We start from the raw sequence: 20,199 nt of genomic DNA on the forward strand, positions 1-20,199 counted from the left end.
TTTATATTAAAAAAATTTTACTAGATAATTTTTGTATTATTTTTTTTTAATATAATTATACAATTTTTTTTTTTTTTTTGTATATAGGGCATGTTGTGAGTCTAATTGGTAATAAAAACTTTAACATTATTTAATTGCATTATTACTATATATCATTTAAGTTATTGATTATAAATTTATTAAATTACTGTAAAATATTAAAAAATAAATAAATAAATTGACTGTAATGATACGATCCCTCCATAGGTATTATATGCAGGACCATCTAATAAAAGGAGAGTTACCATCTCTGTTGACGCCTAATTTCTTCTTCTTCCTACTATTATCATCTGTATTGTTTTAATAATATCAATTACTACTTTTTATTTACAATTTTCAAACTCTTATAAAAAATGTAATACGGACAAAATTTTCTCTCCAGATGTATAACAATATCATTAACCAAAAAAAAGTTATAATAAATCTAATAATAAGATGATTAATAGTTGAAAAACTAACATAATAATTTACTTTAGAAAAACTCAGTACACTTCACAAGTTTAAACGAGAGGCAACCGTGATTGAGCTCGGAGAAAATCCAGAACAGTTGAAGCCTACTGTAATGTCAAGTAACCTTCATTTCGCTAAAAACATGTCTTGCGTTCATGTATAATCTATAAGCTTCCTATTTCTTCTTCCAATACCTTTCATATATGACATTCTCTTTTTGATGGGTAAATATAAAACTATCAAATGGAGAACACTGCATGAAATTTCTGTTCAAATATACAGTAGCGCTGCCCCTCAACAGTCTGCAAGGCCCTACAAATTTATTGCCCTGCCTTGAAATTTTTTTCTCAAACTGCTAATATAAACTTCCGGCTAGCAGGAAATGAGACAGCCTCCATACCCTTGTTTAAAAGTAAATGTGTTTTAAAAAGCACAAGGGATTGCAATCTGTATACAAAAACTTCACAAGTCCATCAGCATATCAATCACGTTCCCTGAACTCTTACTAGTGTAAAAAAATTATTCTTAGCTAAAGAACCTAGAATCTAAAATCATGTATCATTGACCACTCTATGCCCTGGAAAGGTCTTTTACGAGATACAGTCCATAGACTTGAGTCACAAATTCAGCCATGTAGATTAAAAAGTGTAAATTATTTTATGCTATTGAGAGTCAAATTGTGCAAGAGTTTTCTCAAGGTTTGCCCACGAGGTTCCACCAAGAACTTGTAAACAAATTCTTCAGTTGGTTCATGATTCAATTCTTAAGCTAGAAATAAAATTTAACATGCATAATTTTGATTCATGTTCTTTGTATCCTTGATTATAGTTGGAGGATCAAGAGAAGATTAAAAGAAAACCTGTTATCATATTATCAAAGTCTAATTTCCTTTGCGCGTCTGGACATTTTGGGAACATATGTTGCTGATTTTTGGAACATGCAGACACATGCATGCACCAGATCTCCAAAACTTTTTTCAGCCACATTTTTTCCCGACTCCCTCCTAGTCCAGTCCTTTGCTCCAACGAATTAACATAATTTACTTTAGGAAGGCATATGAGCCTAGAATTCTCTTTGCCACTCTTGATTTCAAGACAAAATAAACTTATGATTTTATAATATGGCTCAGTACCTAGATGTTCGTTTGACAGAGAAATATATGCAGACTTGTTATCTTAACAGAAAACTCTGGAACATTCAGTAAAATACATCTTTACAACCTGTCTGTGACTATTGAAAATTATACATGCCATGTATCAAGCTCAAAACTGACCTGTCCTGACATCTCTGTCTAGTCGGTCTGCATTTAGGGTTCCAGGAAGCTCTCTGAAGTCTTCATTAAAGATGGAGTATGCACTGCATATATTGCAAAGCAAAAAATAATTTAGGGGGAACAATTAGCTCTAACCTTTTTTAAAACAAATTTAATTAGAACTAATTGCTTTTGGATGGTTCTATTACCTTCTTTTTCCCCTCAGAAAATTATGCTTAATTCAGTAAATGAGGACATATTCTACTTTCATTTCCTATGCACATTTCTCCACATAAGTACAAGTTTTCTAGTACGTGTCTGGTATTTAAGCAGAAATAAAAGTTAAATTTCCAGGAAGCATTCAAAATGACATTTAATTAATTTCAATCTGAAATACTATTTTCATTTTACTGTCACTTTTCTTTTTTATATATATTTTTTCATTTTCGAAACTTTTTAATTGTCTTTTCGGAGGGACAGGGGAGGAGGGTTGAGAGTGTGATTGGTTAATCAGTAGATAAATGATTTTTTCTAAACCACTTATTTGCTCAAGGCCTTTAGGAATCAAAAGTTTCTTGCTTCGATGAAGTTTTCTAGTTACTTTTGCTTTCTTTTCAATCTTTACATTTTTGTTTTAATACACAATTTTCAAAATCAAGAAGCCAACATTATCCACTCTTGAGAATACCTGATGTCCCCCGGTTGCCGTTGTCCAAGATTCAGGAGAATGATTGAAAAGCCAGTACCAAGAATCTGCACATGTTGCAGTAGCAGTAAGCCTTATTATGCATGGATCTAATTGAACAAAGCAAAAGGAACAAGTAAATGCACCAACATATGAATCCATAAAATCAATCATGCTTGTCTTGTCTTATGGCTATCCCTGACATCCCATCTGGTACAGAAGAGACAAAATGGAACTGGCTAGAGCAAATTAGGAAACATTATGCTGAAAATCTCATCTACGAAGATAAATTCAACTTACAACTAAGCAGTTAGTTATGGCAATTGTCCTATATTATAAACACCTCCAGGGATTTAAAAAGGAGAGAAGGAATGGAGGTGTATACTAGACCCCCAAGGGAGAAGAGTACTCCCTCCCAGCTATCTAGACGCTTAGGAATCTTACAATCAACAGAATCCAAAAAAAAAGAACCATCTTAGAATTTCCCCAAAAATGTCGCCTAAAAGCTGCAAATTTTTTTCTTCAAAAGGCACTTTGAATTTCAAATGATCCACTTTGAATTGGGTCTTTTACTAGGACCTGGATCGCGAATTTCTTCCCTGAACAAAAGAGATGAAGCTCCTGCAGATCTAAGACTACCTTGTTCAATACCACCAGCTTTGCACATGGGGCAACATTAAATGCAGGTGCTAGCCTCATTGATTCCAAGTATACCCCATTTTTTTGGTTCAAGTTGACCTCTCCCCCATTCCTCTATTGTTTTGATTATTTCCCTCTTACTAGCCCTAGTTTAAAGGCGTTAAAGTCTAGGTCATTTATCTCACCAATAGCCTTAATCATCCACCACCACACATCAATTCTTGTAGCAAAGAATAAACACCTACTTTCACTGCTATTCTTTTCAGGTCAAGGTAAGAAATTAGCCATTTCTATGACCTCCCATCACAACCAATAGAGGTTTGCTTGCATTGTCGAAGCTCTTGACACATGAGGACTGGCCTTTCAACCAGTAGAATTCGCCAAAGGACAAACCCATTTTCGGTCTGATGAGATAAAAGAGATCATGAAGCTTGTACCAGTATCTGAGATTCGCTCTTAAAACTAAATTAAACAATATATGCTTAATGGCCAGGAATCTCCAAGTCTAGATTGACGTGAGAATTATAGGCTTCCCATCCTGAGAAGCCTGATGAGAATGCTCAAAGAGATACAATCTCTCTCAATCTCTAACTTTTTTCTTGACCTCACTCTCTCTCTGGAGTGCTTGTTAAAGGTTAATAAAAAATATTAAAAAATAGATTAGATTCACTTAAAGATGCAACTTTGTTGGTAAATAAGTGATCAAATTTTATTAACAAAAAGTGAGCAGAATGCTATTATTTCTTTTCAGTATCTCCCTTGTTGTTACTAGCCTTCTCCTTTCTTTTGTCAGTGACTGTGTGCTGTCACATTCCAAAAGAAGAACAAATGCCAAATAAATCTTTTTTGAAACATTTTTTCTTTGGATGAAAAGAACTAGAGACAAATAAATTTAAGTCTGCGAAAAGATGAAACTTACATATAAAGGTCCAAGATCCCATCTATGGGCAAGAGGTGCCAAGGCAAACCATAAAACTACAATAGTCCATGCCTTCAAACTAAGAGAGAAAAGTGCCATCAAAAGAATACCTATAATATAAAGTTGATTAGTAGCTTATCAATTTTAAGATCCAAATGACCAAATAGATACTTACCAGGAACCTTCATTCTATTATGTAAAAAACAGTAGAGCTTCCTCTTCCATCGGCTTGTAGAATGTGGTAGTCGAAACTCCTAGACATACAACATTAAAAGCATAAAAGGAATCAGTTAACGAATTATTTATATACATAACGACATCAACATTAGCACGAGAGTAATATTCAGTTATACCAAATCATCATCGTCATCTTCGATTTCAAGTCCAGTAGGAGGTTTTGGCTTCACAACAACAATCAAGGAATCTATAAAATGAACGGAAAGAACATATTAAAAAAAAAACAGAAAATGAAATGGGCCCAAATACCCTGGACCAAGTATGATTAAAATATACTCATAACAGCTAAGAACTATTTTATTCACAAGATTATCAATTATTTTAGACAATATAGCAAATGAACTAAATTCTGAGTTGAATAATCCTGAGTTTTCTGCCATCATATACTCCCATACCTGTATCCCCAAATTTCCTGAGTTGAATGATATGACACATGGACTACATTTTGAGTCAAATAATCATGAGTTTTCTGATAAACCTTCCATATCTGTATGCATGATTATTATAAGTATCTCTCCCACTGAAGCTAATTACTTATACCTGTCATTATGTGTTGTTTTTAGAACGATTACTAAACTAGGAAAATTAATCTCTATTTTAAGAGACCTAATGTTAAGAAAGATATGTGATTATATAAGAATGATACCCCAAGAATGTGGTTCATTAATATATTCTAGATACTATTGAAAAATTTTGTGAAGAATGCAAAGATAAAACACCTAGGACATCCTGTCCCATATTTTATAATATGGAAAAAACTTTCTATTATCAAATTGAAACAACCACATCTTAGTTTTCAGCAAGATCTTATATGTCAGTTCAGAATTATTATTTTTCACATACAAAAACGACAAAAAAAAGTAACAAGCACCAAAGGATTTGAGCACAGTTATCATACCTTGTATGACTTAGAAATGGGGTATGGTCAAAATATTAAAGTTGAGACTAACATTATGCAAGATCTTTACCGCCATTATTCAGTCGGATGCAAATATCATCCCCATCCTCACTATCATGCAGTACCTTCCCACACAGAATAAGCCTCAAATTCTCGATAGGAAAATGATTCTCTTCAGAAATCAATTTTCTCAAATCACACACCTAATTCAAATACAAAGAATAGAAACACATAAGAACCAGCCATAATATATCAAAGAACTTATCAAACTTATTTTGTCTTTGCTATTATCGCCATGATGATTCAAGTAAACCATGTTTTACACATTCTCTTAAACAAATGATATGTTATACACATTATCTTTTAAAAAGAAAAGGTATAAAATTTATAAACAAGGTAATAAGTGAGTGTTAATCGAATTACAATAACTTTACAAATTAGTCAGACTACCAATTAAGTGCACAAAGTCCTCATTAGTAGAAAGAGGATGGCCCATGAAAAAAACAAATCTCAAGGTTTGGGACCATAAACTTCTAACTTCAGTAAAATGTCAAAAGTTCTTATATTTTTTTCTTTTCAGCTGGAAACAATAAAGAGCAAGTACTCGTATGGTGATATAGATGAAAAACGGAGTTATTATTTGGTCGTATAGAGCGAGATTAAGAAGTTATTGTACCTAGGTGGCTTGGGATTGGGATTTTTGATGGAGATGAATGAGACTCTGCAGGATAAATGATAATTGAGATTTATAACAGAGGAAGACACATTGTTGAAAAAAACAATAACAGCAAAATATGGTATGGATGATAAAAGGTGGCTTAGCAGAGAGAATTTTAGATCACATGGGAAAAACTCGTGGAAGAAGATCGGTCTAGGGAAGGAAAATTTCCAGGAGTATATAAGGTGAAAGGTTGGTAGGGGGGATAGAGCTAGATTTTGGGAGGATCAATGGATGGAAAGAAATACTCTTAGAGTGTGCTCTCTTCAGATTTATGCAATAGCCCAGCAAAAAGATACAAGATTTGTGACTCTTTCATGGATTACAATAGTTGTGAGAAGGAATGACAAGTGCTTGTGCCGTAGAATCTAGAAAAATTGGAAATTGGAGAATATGAAGAGTTATTGGACACATCATCTTATATTATGTTGGATGGAAGCATCAATACTCCACGGTGGTATCTCACATCCAATGGGTCTTTCTCAGTTAAATCCTTCTAAAGAAGTTGTTCAAGTATGAAGATGACGACACATTTCAAAAAAATTTCCTGTCAGACAGATGTGGAAGACTAGTGTCCCACCTTATGTCTCTTTTTCTGCTTGGGAAGCTAGCAGGGATTTTTTTTTCCCATTGACAACTTGAGAAAGAGGGGGAAGATACTAGTTAAAACTTGTTATCTTTGTAAGAGAGCTGAGGAAACTTGTTATCGCTGCTTGGCATCAGATGGGTGATGGCAGGTTCAATGAGCGAGGAAATTTGGATGTGGAAGGGTATCGGCTGCCGGTGGAAACAAGTGGTCTAATTCGCTCTCCATCTTTTGAGTGTTGTGGAAGAAGATGAATAGAAATGCTTTTGATGGGGTTGAGGATGTAATTAGTTTTGGTATTCTTAGTAATAAATAATTTCAAATCCTTAGTTTTTTGTTACGGGGTCATTCTCTTTAATTTATGGAGGATTTGGCAGAACTTGTTGATACATTCATTGATTTATAAATTTTGCAAATGGGTGGTACCCCCTTGGTCCCTATATCGATACATGTTTTTTTTTGTAAATAAATGCCTATAACAATACAATTTTCACACTTTATATTTTTTAAAAAAAATGCTTTTCAGCTGAACCAAATGTTCGAAAAGAGACATTAGAAATAAGTTTCTTTAGGCGGTTGTCACCCCTGATGCCTTGCCTCGCCCAAATCTCTTTAGCTACAGAGTTTATCATCACTCATCTCCAGCCAGGGAAATCCAAGGCAACACACAAAACGCAAAGATAGAAAGAGCACCATAATAGAAGATGATATGTTGTCCTCTTGCACATGACAACCATTAGCTAGAATATTTTCTCTACATCAAAGAGTGCCAATCACAAGAATTCTCCTTTCATTGCCTCCTCCAGAAAACAAAGAAAAAGAAGAAGAAGCAACCATAGGTGGCGAATTAAGCTTCCAGATAAACATTCAGGGGAAGTCATTATGGGACAGGTCAGAACAAGCAAGATACTTGTAGAAAACAAATATCTCTTAAGGTACAAGGGGCAAGAACATTATTCTTACTCCAACTAAGCTCTCATGGCAAGACAAGAAAAATAAACATCCACCAGCCCTTACAGTTCCTGTTAAGGAGAATTAACACGTTTTGAGTCATACAGATTTCAAGCATCAAAGTAGCAAGAATAATGTTATTTCACCACAGGATCAGGGAAGTTAACCAAGAGCTTGTTAAAGAAATTGTGGAGTTCTCTTCAGAATGGGCAAGTTATTAGGAACTTTCGGATATTAACCCTACCGAACATTTTAGTGATTCATTGCCCATGCAGGAGATTCAACATGCCATTGACCTCATTCCTAGATCCCAATTAGCCCAAACTTGGCTGGCCATAGCATGAATCCCAAATAGCATGCTGAAATGAATTGACAAATAGCAGATCTTCTTTCAAGATCTTCTTTCAAGGGGATTTCTTATTCTTAGACATAGTCTTAGCCCATATCCCATTCTTGCCCTCCTTACCCCAAGAAAGATAGAACATCTGTATTAACAGTCAAGGTATTAAATAAACCATGACCAAGTATAGGTTTCCAGTCCATAGGCTAGAAGACATGTTGGAGAAGCAAGCACATTCCAGCTGGGAATCAAAGATAGATCTAAGAAGTGGTTACCACCAGACTTGCATTAGACCAAGAGATGAATGGATAACTGCATTTTCTTTTTTGTTATAAAAGAAGAAATATTATTAAAGGGAGAAAAAGAAAAGGGACAATCAAGGAGAATAAGACATCTTCCACAAGCTAGTCATGAAGAATGGATAACTGCATTTAAAAACCAAGATGGATTACATTAGTCCATGCCATTTGGGCCATCCAGTGCTCCTACTACTACCATGCAAGTTATGCTTCATATTCTATAACCTTGTTTAATGACATTTTGATTTACAATAAGTTGAAAGATGAGCATTAGGTCATTTTTATGATGTTTTCATGATTCTTAGGAAGCAGAAGCTGTTCGACAATCCCAAGAAATGTATCTTCCTGGAAAATTCAAGTGCTTTTTTAGGATTTATTTATCAGCAAAGGGTGTTTCCACTGATCTAGAATCGATTAGAGCTATCAGAGAATAGCCTCAACCAAAATCAATAGATATGCAGGTTCCATGAGTTAGCACATTTTATAGAAAATTTGTTAAAGGATCTAGTTCAATTATGGCTCACATGTCACCTATTGCCTAAAGAAAGAAGAACTCAAATGAACTATTGCAGCTCCTGAAGCCTGATCTGAAATGATTAAATAAGGAATGAGCTATACCAGCCCAGTAAAGATATCACACTATCTCACCGTCACGGAGGTAAAGGTGGATAGAAAACACAAAAAGACCAATGAAGTATAATTTACAACAAATTCTTTTATCAATAATAAAATCCTTTACTATCCACTTATCTCGGTAAAATTCATAAAACAATATACGAAAGCAGTAACATTATCATTATCATGAAATCATATAAGCTGTATAACATAATACTTAGCACACCTTTGCAATTCAATCATTACACAATATATTTATCCTCATTTCAACATATAAGGCAGAAATTGAGAGAGGCTCTTACATTAAATCATCATGATTTAGAAGTCTTTAGGTTACTTGCGATGCTTTTTGAATCGCGATAGGGGGAATATTAAGCCAAGAAGGATATTCTTTGCATTTTAAAGGAGAAACTTAATGAGACTAGACTGAAATATTCCATTTATAATAAAGATTTTTATGTTGTTTTGCAAGCATTTTGTCCTTCGAGATATCTATGACCTCAAGAATTTATTTTACGCCAAAAATTAAGCTTTAAGGCACTTAAACACTCAAAAGAAATTCAATTTTAATGCATGCTCAATGAAGTGAATTTCTCCATGGATATTCCAAGTCAACGATAATTCTGGATCAAAGAACCTCCCAACGCCCTCCCAGTTAGTTTCTCGAAACATAACTACATCCAGATTGCCCCTCAAATTTGCTTCTTTTATTGTCTTCCTCTTCAAGACATCACCAAAACCATCTAAATTCCAACTTAAATTCTTCACATGGAAATGTCTTTGCCCCTTCTTCCTTTAGAAAATTTTTTTTATGCTCTTAACATAAGCTAAGAAAAAAAAATTATGAATTTTACTTTTTTCTTTTAGTAAAAATAAACTATATTCTCTTAGGTAGTTTCTGGTGTCATAAAAACAATAGGACTGGATAAAAAAATACAGAAAAACTATATGTTCGGCAATAAAATTATAGGAACTTAAGAGGATAAAAATTGTTAACATGTGGAACAAATTTGTTGTTACAAAACCCATCGAGCAAACTTGTTAATCATAAAAAAAAGTAAATAAATAGACTTTACACTCCTTAAATAACACTCTTTTTATCATCCTATTAATTTTTTAAGCTATTAAAAATTTATTTTACAATTGAAAGACAAAATTACATCTTTGTGAAGACTCTTATTGACAAGATTATCAACTTAGAAATTGAAATATTCCAATAATAGTGACAACTTTCATTTATTTCTTACTTTTATTCTAACAATTTCTGTATTTACTAAAGGTTTCTTTATCAATAAATAATGATTAATTAGTTATTAGCTAGTAAAAGTAAATTAATTTTATAAAATGAATTTAGATATAAAAAATTAAATAAAATGAAGCTGGTTAAATAAGTATATCTTAGATGGTTTTGTGTAAATTTACCTCCCAAACACATGGTTTTTCCTCTGTTCAAAACCTATAGAGTTAAGTTATATTTTATTATGTTCTATCATTTTTGTGCATCACACGCTACCTTCAGCTTTAACCATTCTTATTTTCACTCCTAAGATAAATTGTAGGGGAATCTCAAACCCCATATCCTTACCTCAAGACCCAACTAAACTCTATCTTGCCAAAAATTTAAATTGGATTCTCAATATCTACATCAGTCAGAATTGGCTTAGAAGAAATTACTTTCTCCCTAGTTACCTGGTTGAATGTAGAACTAAGGGTTTTAAAGCAAACCGGTCACACTTTGGAGTAGAACAGAATTCCCTCATTAAGATTTCTTATCTTACCCACCAGACAAAACCACAGCAAATTGATATGTATGTTAGGAGAAAAATGAGAAGATGTGAAGAGAGATAATACAGAGGGACTAAAAACATTAAGTGAAAGGTCAACTCCCTCCTCTGAATCAGATCCAATTTGTATACTTGTTTCTTGCAAGTCTCTCCACTAATTCACTTAACGAAGATAGAGCCACAACTAGAGTATACTTAGGATGTGTTATGCTCGAACGGTTACACTAGACCATCCAAATTCCTCGCTCTTCATAATCAGGTTCCAATTTATTCATTTATTCCTGCTCGGTCTCTTCACTAATTTGTTTGATGAAGACAGACACACCACTGGTCTCTCCTTGGCATATGTTATGCTCAAACAATTGCACCAGATCATCCCAAACTCGCTCACCGTTTCCAGTGAGTTCTTCCTGATTATGACCAAGTGAAAGGTGAACCAACATCCTTCATCTTCAAGATCCAAAGGAAGATCTTCCTCTTTCAAGTTTAGAGAATCAGTAAAGGAAGCACAACAGACAAAATCAACATCGTTTCCTTCCTCATTAGTTGGTGTTACTATAACTATACCACCATTCTCAATTAAAAACTTCTACCCAATGTTAGAAGATGAAATTGATCTTGCTTGTATAACTGCAAACCCGCACACCTACAGGCCTACCTGTTAACCCCCAGTTCCTTCTCCACCTTAGTCCTCTCATCTTTTGATATAATCTTCTTCCCTTTATCACTCAGGTACAAAGCTTCATCAGCATGGTTAAGGCACACTAATTTTCCTACAAAAACAATAACTAACCAAATGAGTACATATGCGCCAACATGTGAGAACTTTAACATGATCTGTCTCCCATGAAGTGACAACAACAACTCAGAGAGGAGACATTGAGAAATGTGAGAAAATATTAACTTTAGTCTGTTGTGTTGATTCAAAGATAACAGCAACAGACTTGGGCTTCTTAACCCACCATTTAACAGGTCTCTTAACAGACTTGTATTGCTTTTGCCTTTCCTCTACTCTTGTCCAAGCTGAGGCCTGATTGAATCTTGTCAATACATGGCTTTATGCGTAAAAATTACGTTGTGCTCGATTTTTATTTATTTACTTTTGAAATAGTACATTGTGCTCGATTATATTAAACACCAGGTCATGGACTTTACCTTAAAAGGCCTCCTAAGTTCCATCTTCTCTATCAACAAAATCTCTTAGACCCTTTTGTTTGACCCCAATAATCAAGGATTTATTCCCTAAGTAATATAATGGTTCAGTTTCCAAATCTCTCTTCGTCATCTTCTCCTCCCCCTCATTTACTACTAAAAAAATGTTTCCCTTAAGTACTGCAATGCAAAAATAGGTACAATCTTTACTTTGTTGATCAAAATAGATACAAATATTTGCTCCCCCTTAGTTACTGCCCATTACTTCTCTCATAGAGTGTGACTTGAGTCATATGCTCTTCTTTCAATTCCTACCGACTTCACGATCACCGAGGAAATCTTCTCCTAACAATAGTTAACTAATTGTCATCACCATAACCATTCCTTATAGCCAACACCCTCTGGAAAGACGAGCACCTTCTTTCCACCAACAAAAAAATTGGGTAATCATCAGAAATTTATTTCTTTGGTTATCCGTCACTTCCACCAAGGAATGTTTATTAGGTTCTCCCAGAGCTCCATGAAACTGCTCCTTGTTCTTCTAACTACCAAACTATCTCAGAAACTTATCTGCCAATTTGCCCCTTCCCTTCCCATGAAAATGCATAACCTTCTCATGCTGAATATCTCGAAAATGGTAACATTTAAGAAATAATTTCCCTCCTCAACGGATACAGAAAAAAGAATTACCTTCAAGTTTTTAAACCTTCTAACACCTCTCATGATACCAAAAGAAATTTTAACTCAATATAGAAAGACAAATAAAAACCCCATATTCAATTGACAAAATAAATCCCAATAAAATTCGACTTGATTCACTTCAGCATCATCCAACTGACTAAAGCTACAGTGAGATACAATTTATTTAAAGTAACAACAACTAGAACCCAAATATTTCCTGAATTCAAACCAGAATGTCCTCAAAGAAAATAGGACAGACTTACCAGTACAATCATCTAAATACCAAATTGCACAATTTGGAACCATACATCTTCACTTGGATCATAAAAGAACAGCTTAGAGAGTATTTATTAATTCAGTGCCCATGTTGAATAAGACTTTTTGTTATACATGTTAAATAAGACTTCTTTTTATAAAAGGTGAAAGGACTTTCTCATGTGATCACAGTGAAACCTTACATGTAGAAGTGTCAGATGCAGCATACTTCTGCTCTAACCTCCAACCTTAAAAAATGAGACAAGGAGCAACGGGATTTACCACCATATAAGCCACCCCTCAGTAGCATGTTAAATGGGACTAAATTGAGCAGTCTCTCAAATTTATAAAAAGACTTCAGCTTGTTTGACCATGTCATATCTTTTGAATCTATCCTAGAGTCATATATATACTTATGTCGGAGGGAAATTTAGTTCTTCCTCGAAGTAATTTGGGCCATCAATGTCGCATCAGTAATTTTGTGCTGCTTTTAATAAAATAAAATTTATTAAAAACCCAACAGAAGAAAATCAAACTGAAACACAAAACAAAAGAAAATTCTAAAATCTGAAAAGACATAAGATTGGGAAGAGGGGAGGAAGAAATCATTACTTTAATTGGAGAAGCGACTTGGATTCGAGAAGGGCGAGCTGGGCCGATTATTTTGAGATTGATCTCCACCATGTTGCCATCCCTCGTTGCAGGGTTGGCATTGTTGCAGGAATCGGGATACGTCTCCTCTACAATCTCCCTCATTTTACTCGCAACATAACTTCTCTTTGTATTTCTTGGTCAATTGAACTCAAAAACGAAATTTCAGACTGCAACTTTCTGGAAAATACGTGGTTAGCTCAATTAATTAATGAATTATATTATTATAGTAAATAATAATAGCTGATGGTAAAAGGACAAAAATGTATTCAGTAATTATTTTTTTATCTTTTTAACTTTTCGATTGTATTTTTAAGTCAGTTTAATTTTGCTAATTAAGTAATAGAAGAAAAATAAAGTTTACAGTCTCTATACAAATTTTTTAGATTCAGTTATTATATTATAATAGGAAAAAAAAATAACTAATTGTAATATAACTTATAATTTAGAAATTAAATTAATAATTTATTTTTTCCTTACACAAATAAAAAGTTAAAATGTTAAAAATTAATTATAGCTTATTTTGAAATATTCCATGTCATTGTGGTATTATACTACATACATTAAGATGTATTTGGATAATAATCATAATAAAATAAAAAATTAAAATCACAAAAAAAAAAAAAAGAAAGAAAGAAATCTTAATTTTTTATGGTCTTTTTTCATAGATGTAGATAGCTAAATCATATTTAGTTGAAATAAATATATAAAAAAAGATGGTAAGATGCTAATTACAACAATTAGCCTTGGTATATATATTCTATTATTTTACATAAAATTATTACTTTTTCTACATATATATATATATATATATATTTATACTTTTATTTACATACTACACGACTTACCTTGCTTCTTTTCTCCATATTCAATTTAATTCTCTTAGACAAGTCATATATGTGTGTGTATATATATATATATATGTATATATAAAGCTTATTTCATTTTATGGCAATCAAATGGAAAACCCAATAGAAGATTTTGTTAGAATATAAGAGATGGACATATCCATAGGTTGTTTATGCCTTGGGATTGTATGAGTTGTGCCAAAGAGTTTGTAGGGTAATGTAGGGAATTTGATATTGTTTTTTATTGTTTTAAATCTTTGCTTACTTTTGGAAGCTTTGCCAAAATTTTAGGACATTTATTTTCCAAAGGGTGTCGTAGAATCTCCTTCCAAAAGGGGCTTGTAAAATGGATTGATAATGTAGCTTGTATAAAAGGTGAATTATTAAATTAATCTGTAATATTTGACACTAGTTATAATTTAATTTTTAATTTTTAATATTTTTTTTATAAATTATAATTTGTTATTAATTTATTAATTTAATTAATATGTCAATCTCACTTTTATCTTTTTTTTTAAAAAAAAAAAAACTCTCCAAACATGATTTAATCATTTTAACTTTTTTTTAAAAAAATAAAAAAAAAAATTGAATGCTTGAAATAAATTAGAAAATATTAGAGAATAAATTATAATTCATGTATGCATTATACAAAGGAATATGTCTACTTTACATAATAGACATCTTTTCTTTAATTGTCAATTAACTAGACTTTTCTGGTTTCACTTTATTTTGGGCTTTAAATCAACAATATTACATTTTCACTCTCACATCTTTTGTGTGGATGTGAGAGTGAATCATATAACTATCTTTTTTTTATTTGTCAATTAATCAAACTTTGTTGTTTTCGGCTATTTAGGCATTTAAGTCAACAATATTACATTTTCAATTCTTTGAATTGTTTCTTATTTTATATTCTACTTATAGAAAAATAACAAACTATAATGAATAAGTTTTGAAACCAAGTTCTATTGTAGAAATCAACCATGATTGATATATTATGACTTCAGAGAAACAACGTTAAACAAAAGTAGTTGATCTTATTGCATGAGCGATTATTAAAACTTTTTACCAACTTTTGCATGTCTTACCATATGTTATTTTAGTATTATTCAACCCAAAGTCGTTCATCCTCTTAGAAAAAAGATTAGGTTCTACAAGCATCACAGTCTTTAATTGAGACATAGCTATAAGGGATAATGCTTAAATTATTGCTTGTGTTTGCTATATTGATGGATATTCTCATGGTTGCACATAATATTTCTCCTATATCCAACCATCTATAGTTAAAAGTGATGCAATTTTTTTGTCTCAATATAGTTTATTCGTTGAGTTCAAAGAAATCATGATTCATAATAAGACTTTAAATTTCTTCATCCAGCCGCTATGTTCAAGTTTTAATTCTAAATTGAGACATCAAATGTAACACCCAAGTGTTATTATTTTTATTTTGTAATTATTTGATTTTTTTTTTATTTTTAATTAATTTAATTTGATTTAATTTAATCTAATTTCATGAAAATAAAAATAAAAATAATGATAAAATTGGGTAAAAATATTATTTGGATTTAATTGAAATTGATTTTGAGAAAAATGGGTGAAAATTTGGATTCTGGGGGTGTTTTTGAAAAGAAAATCGAAAACCAGGGGTCAAAACGCAATTTAAAAAAGTTGTGCCACATCAGCAGCCACGTCAACGGCCCGTCAGCAGCCCCGACCAACCAGGACACGCCGCGTGGCAAGGAAACGCTGACCAGGGGACGGGCCAAGTGGGTGATCCGCGTGCGCACGATCGGACGGCCTAGATCCGTTTCCGCGCGCACGGACGGCTCAGATTCAATCAGGCACGGACGGCTCAGATTCAATCAGGCACGGACGGCTCAGATTTAATCCCAATTAAATCGCGATCGAACGGCCCAGATATAATCTTGATGGAAGGTTGAGATTAAAAGACAAAAGGTATAAATAACCCCACCCACACCTGACCACAAAAACCCTAGCCGCCAGTCCCTCGCCGGAGAAGAAGAACCAGACGCCGGAGGAGCCGGTCGCCGCCACTCGCTGCCGCACCGGAGAAGTTTCCGACCGCCGATCGAGGTAAATTTTCTCTCCCTTGCTCGTTTTTCGATATTGAGTCCGCCTATGGCCAAACTGGAGGCAAACCAGCAGCCAAACGGCCGAAAAATCCAGCTGAAGCCCAGCGGCCCCGCCGCGCCCCTCCTCAGTTTTTGCCTCCGATGAGGCCCTTCCCAGCCTTCATTTGATCAATTTTTATGCCACTGTAATCACCGTTCTTTTCTCTACAGGTTGATCGGAGCCAAACATCAAAACGCGACTCATGCCGGAGAAGCCACCACACCCGAGAGCACCGCCGCCGGTAAGTCTCGATTTTTCGTGATTTTTTGGCCCACTGAGGGCCATAGGGTTGTTTTATCACAGGAACCGATGCAAGTGTGGCCGAATTCGATCGAAAATGGCCAACCCAAGGCGAATCGTCGCCGCTTGCGGCGGCACCGTCGCCAGAGCATGGTGGAGCCGCCGTGCCGGAATTCCGATATTGGCCGAAAGGGGCCCTAGGTCTGATTTGGAATTTTTTGGGTCACGTGTAGGTACCGGTAGTGCTTTTCAGTTTTCTGAAAAAAATTCAGGAAAATTAGGGATAGCCCGTAGGCGCACTGTAGAGTCGATTTCAGACCCCGAAACAAGTAAGGATCCCTCACCTTATTTTCTATCACGATATTAAAGCTAAATAAATAATTAAACTGTACTGTGTGACTTTATAGATGTATAATTGATTAAGGTTGCCAATGGAGCCTGAGTTTGATACAGTGTTGGTTTGTTATTGTTTGATCTAATTTTCAGTATTAAATGCAGCATGATGTTTGATGTAATTATGTTATAGTCTCGTATGCATGAATCATGGTTTCTTTTATTATGGTTTGTATTATGGTGAACCTGGTACTGTATGGTCTTATTTGGTGTCAATTACTAGTTTACATGTTTTGTATGATTGGATGATTGAGATTAAGGAAAAATGCAAAAAAGTTATGTGAATTGATAAGTGGATAATGTGGAAAGCCTGACTAGATATCTTGAGAGATGGTGGACAGACCGGGTCCGTAGGGAATCCTACCGGGAACGTGGTCTCTCATACCGGACGTGGTATGGATACCTTATGTATTTTGGCGCCCATACCGGACGGGGTATGGGGACGGCCCTGGAATCAGGTTATAAATGTTAATGGTTCACGTGTAGAGGGGACCCCCTATGGATCCCTAGGGATACTAGTAGGTTGGTAAAAGATGAAATCTGTTTCCTGATGATTGAAATGTAAAGGTGTGATATATGTTATGTTATAAAATGTGTATGATTTCATGATATTATAAGGTTATTGTTTTCATATGTTGTTTTCATGGATCTCGCCGAGGTAAATGGACAGTAAAGGTTTTTATGTTAATAAACGAGTTCGTTATAAATTATGCTCCATTGGTCATTTTTGTTTTCTACCCACCTTTACTTCAGTGGCGGTGAGATAGTGTGATGTCTTTACTGTGCTGGTGTAGCTCATTCCTTATTTAACTATTTCAAATCAGGAAGACATTATTCCCGAGCCCGTTTCGCAGGAAGACGGCGAAGAGGACGCCTAAAGACTCCATAGCTATATTTATAGTTCTTATCTCGAGTATCTCTTTTAGTTAGTTTGTTCTTTCATGTTTTGAGTACGTTTTGGTTATTGTGTAAGGGATGTTAATCAAAATTTTTATTACGCTTCCGCATTTGACATTTTTAATACATATATTTCATTTAAATTTCCGGGGCCGTTACATCAAAAACATAGTCCATGAAATAGAGTCTCTTTAAAATTGGTTTTAAGACTTGTTTTTGAGTTTGCATTCATAGACAACAAAACTAGCCATGAGCTTGCTCAATGTGCTATTAATATTGGATTTTTTAGGCTTACTTGGTCTATCTTCCATTCTTTTAATTACTTAAATTTTTAAGACAAGGGCAATGATGAGAAAAAAATGCATGCTAACAAAAGTATCAAACATAGTAATGTAAAATCAAAATTATAAGCAAACCGAACAAAATCAACAGAAAACTTTTAGATGTAACACAAATATGAAATAAAATTACATTGACTTTCATTCAAATTTTAATTATATTAAATACTAATTAGAAGCAACGAAAATATGATCAAAGATGAAAATAAATAAGAAGGAAGTGGCATACACCATTTGTTTCATATATATGTAAATCAATATAGAACTTAGAATGTTGTGCACTGATTTCCTTATGAAATATGCCAAGAATAAAATTAATGCTTATCATTTAAATTGATTAGGAATAAGGGAATAAGTTTATTTTCTAACAAACTATTTTAACTACTTTAAATACATTCAAAAGTAAATTGTGGTACATTAAATTTCCAAGGGCTCTGTATGTGATATTGTAACACCCCAACCCTTTCTTTTTATTTTATTTTTTATTATTGTAATTATTATATGAATATAATTATTATTTATGTAATAACATATTAAATTTAATTGAGTTTAATTTATCTTAATGGAAATAATAATAATAAAAGGGGTAAAAATTATTTAAGGATTTAATTGAAAATAATTTTAGAAAAAAAAAGGTGAAAATTTGGGTTATGAGGATATTTTTTTTAAAAAAATCGAAAACCGGCGGTCAAAACGTAATTTAGAAAAATTGCACTACATCAACTGCCCGGTCAGCAGCCCCGGCTAACCCGAACGCGCCGCGTGGCAGAGACGCTGACGTGTGAGGCCACACGGAAGGGAGCCACGTGGGCGATCTGCGTGCGCGCGATCAAATGGCTGAGATCCGTTCCTGCGCGCACGGACGGGTCAAATTGAACCGCGCACGGACGGTCCAGATTGAATTACGATGAACGACTCAGATTCATTTTCTATTTAATCGCGATCGGACGGTTCAGATTAAATACGATGGACGACTCAGATCAAAAGCGGATGGTTATAAATAATCTCATCCGCACCCAAACCCTAACCCTAGCCGCCAGAGCCCCTCGCTGGAGAAGACAGCCCAACCACCGGGGAGTCGACCGCCGCCACACGCCGCCGTACCAGAGCAATTTTTGATTGCCAAACAAGGTAAAAATTCTACCCTTTACTCAGAATTCGATTTTAAACACACCTATGGCCAAATCGGAGCGAAAGCACTGGCCAATTGGCCAAAAAACACTGCTAAAGCCCAGCAGCGCCGCCGCGAGGTGTCTCGATTTTTGCCTCCGATGAGGCCCTTCTCGATTCCCATTCGACGTGATTTTTTCACCTTTGTGATCACCGTTTCCTCTTTATAGGTTGACCAGAGCAAAACACCAAACTGCGACGTGAGCTGGAGGAGCCTCCGCACCAGAGAGCCCCACTGCCAGTAAGTTTCAATTTTCTGTGTTTTTTGGGCCCACCGAAGGCCCTACGTGTGTTTTCTCACAAGAACCAATGCAAGTTTGACTGAATTCGGCCGAAAACAGCCAACCCAAGGCGGATCGCCGCCGCTCGCGGCGGTGCTGTTGCTGGAGCATGATAGAGCTGCCGTGCCAAAATTCTCAAATTGGCCTAATAGGCCCTGGGTCTGATTTTTGGGTTATTTGGGACATGTGTAGGTACCGTAAGCGCATTTCAGTTCCCGGAGAAAAAATTCGGGGAACTCAAGGACTGTCCGTAGGCGCAATGAAAATCTAATTTTCGGCGTCAGATCAGGTAAGGACCCCTCACTCTATTTCCTATCATAGAATTGAAGTCTGAATAAATGATAATACTGTATTTTGTACAAATTAAATATATATGCATAATTAATTATGGTTGCTAATGGAGCCCGAACTGGACATATTTCTCTATCAATTCCTGTTTGATTTATATTACATTTTGAATGTATTATGGTATCTGGTTTATTTATTCTATGATTTTGAATGCATGTATCACTGCTTACTTCATTACTATTTGACTTTGGGAATCTAAGATATGCTTGCTTTGTTGGATGCACGTTACTTGTGTATGCATTCATATTTGAGTTGGTAACAGAGACTAAGGACAAATAGGAATGAGATGGGATTTGATAAATGGATAAGATAACAGCCTCATTAGATATCCTGGGAGATGGTGGACGGATCGGGTTCATAGGAAATCCTACTATGAATGTTGTCTCATACTGGACGGGGT

General features: G+C 34.6%; 1 protein-coding gene across 3 annotated transcripts; it reads right to left on the bottom strand.

The window, feature by feature from the left end:
* Positions 1-478: 478 nt before the first annotated feature.
* Positions 479-13,347, bottom strand: LOC110811426 (ubiquitin family protein). Of its 3 annotated transcripts, none has more exons than XM_088216346.1 (8): positions 13,113-13,347; positions 5,190-5,322; positions 4,338-4,408; positions 4,160-4,238; positions 3,985-4,094; positions 2,430-2,494; positions 1,763-1,845; positions 479-936 (listed from the first exon to the last, which is right to left on the bottom strand). In XM_088216346.1, the coding sequence occupies exons 1-8, from the start codon at positions 13,254-13,256 to the stop codon at positions 896-898; spliced, it is 726 nt and encodes a 241-aa protein (XP_088072472.1). In that variant the 5' UTR covers positions 13,257-13,347; the 3' UTR covers positions 479-895. The 3 variants fall into 3 exon arrangements, with proteins under 3 accessions (XP_088072472.1, XP_088072471.1, XP_088072473.1); XM_088216345.1 differs by having other exon boundaries at positions 479-949; XM_088216347.1 differs by lacking the exon at positions 479-936 and having other exon boundaries at positions 1,577-1,845.
* Between the last annotated feature and the right edge of the window lie 6,852 nt (positions 13,348-20,199).

Source organism: Carica papaya, chromosome 3 (genome assembly GCF_054855325.1).
Source record: "Carica papaya isolate Zhongbai chromosome 3, ASM5485532v1, whole genome shotgun sequence".
Taxonomy (NCBI): Eukaryota; Viridiplantae; Streptophyta; class Magnoliopsida; order Brassicales; family Caricaceae; genus Carica; species Carica papaya.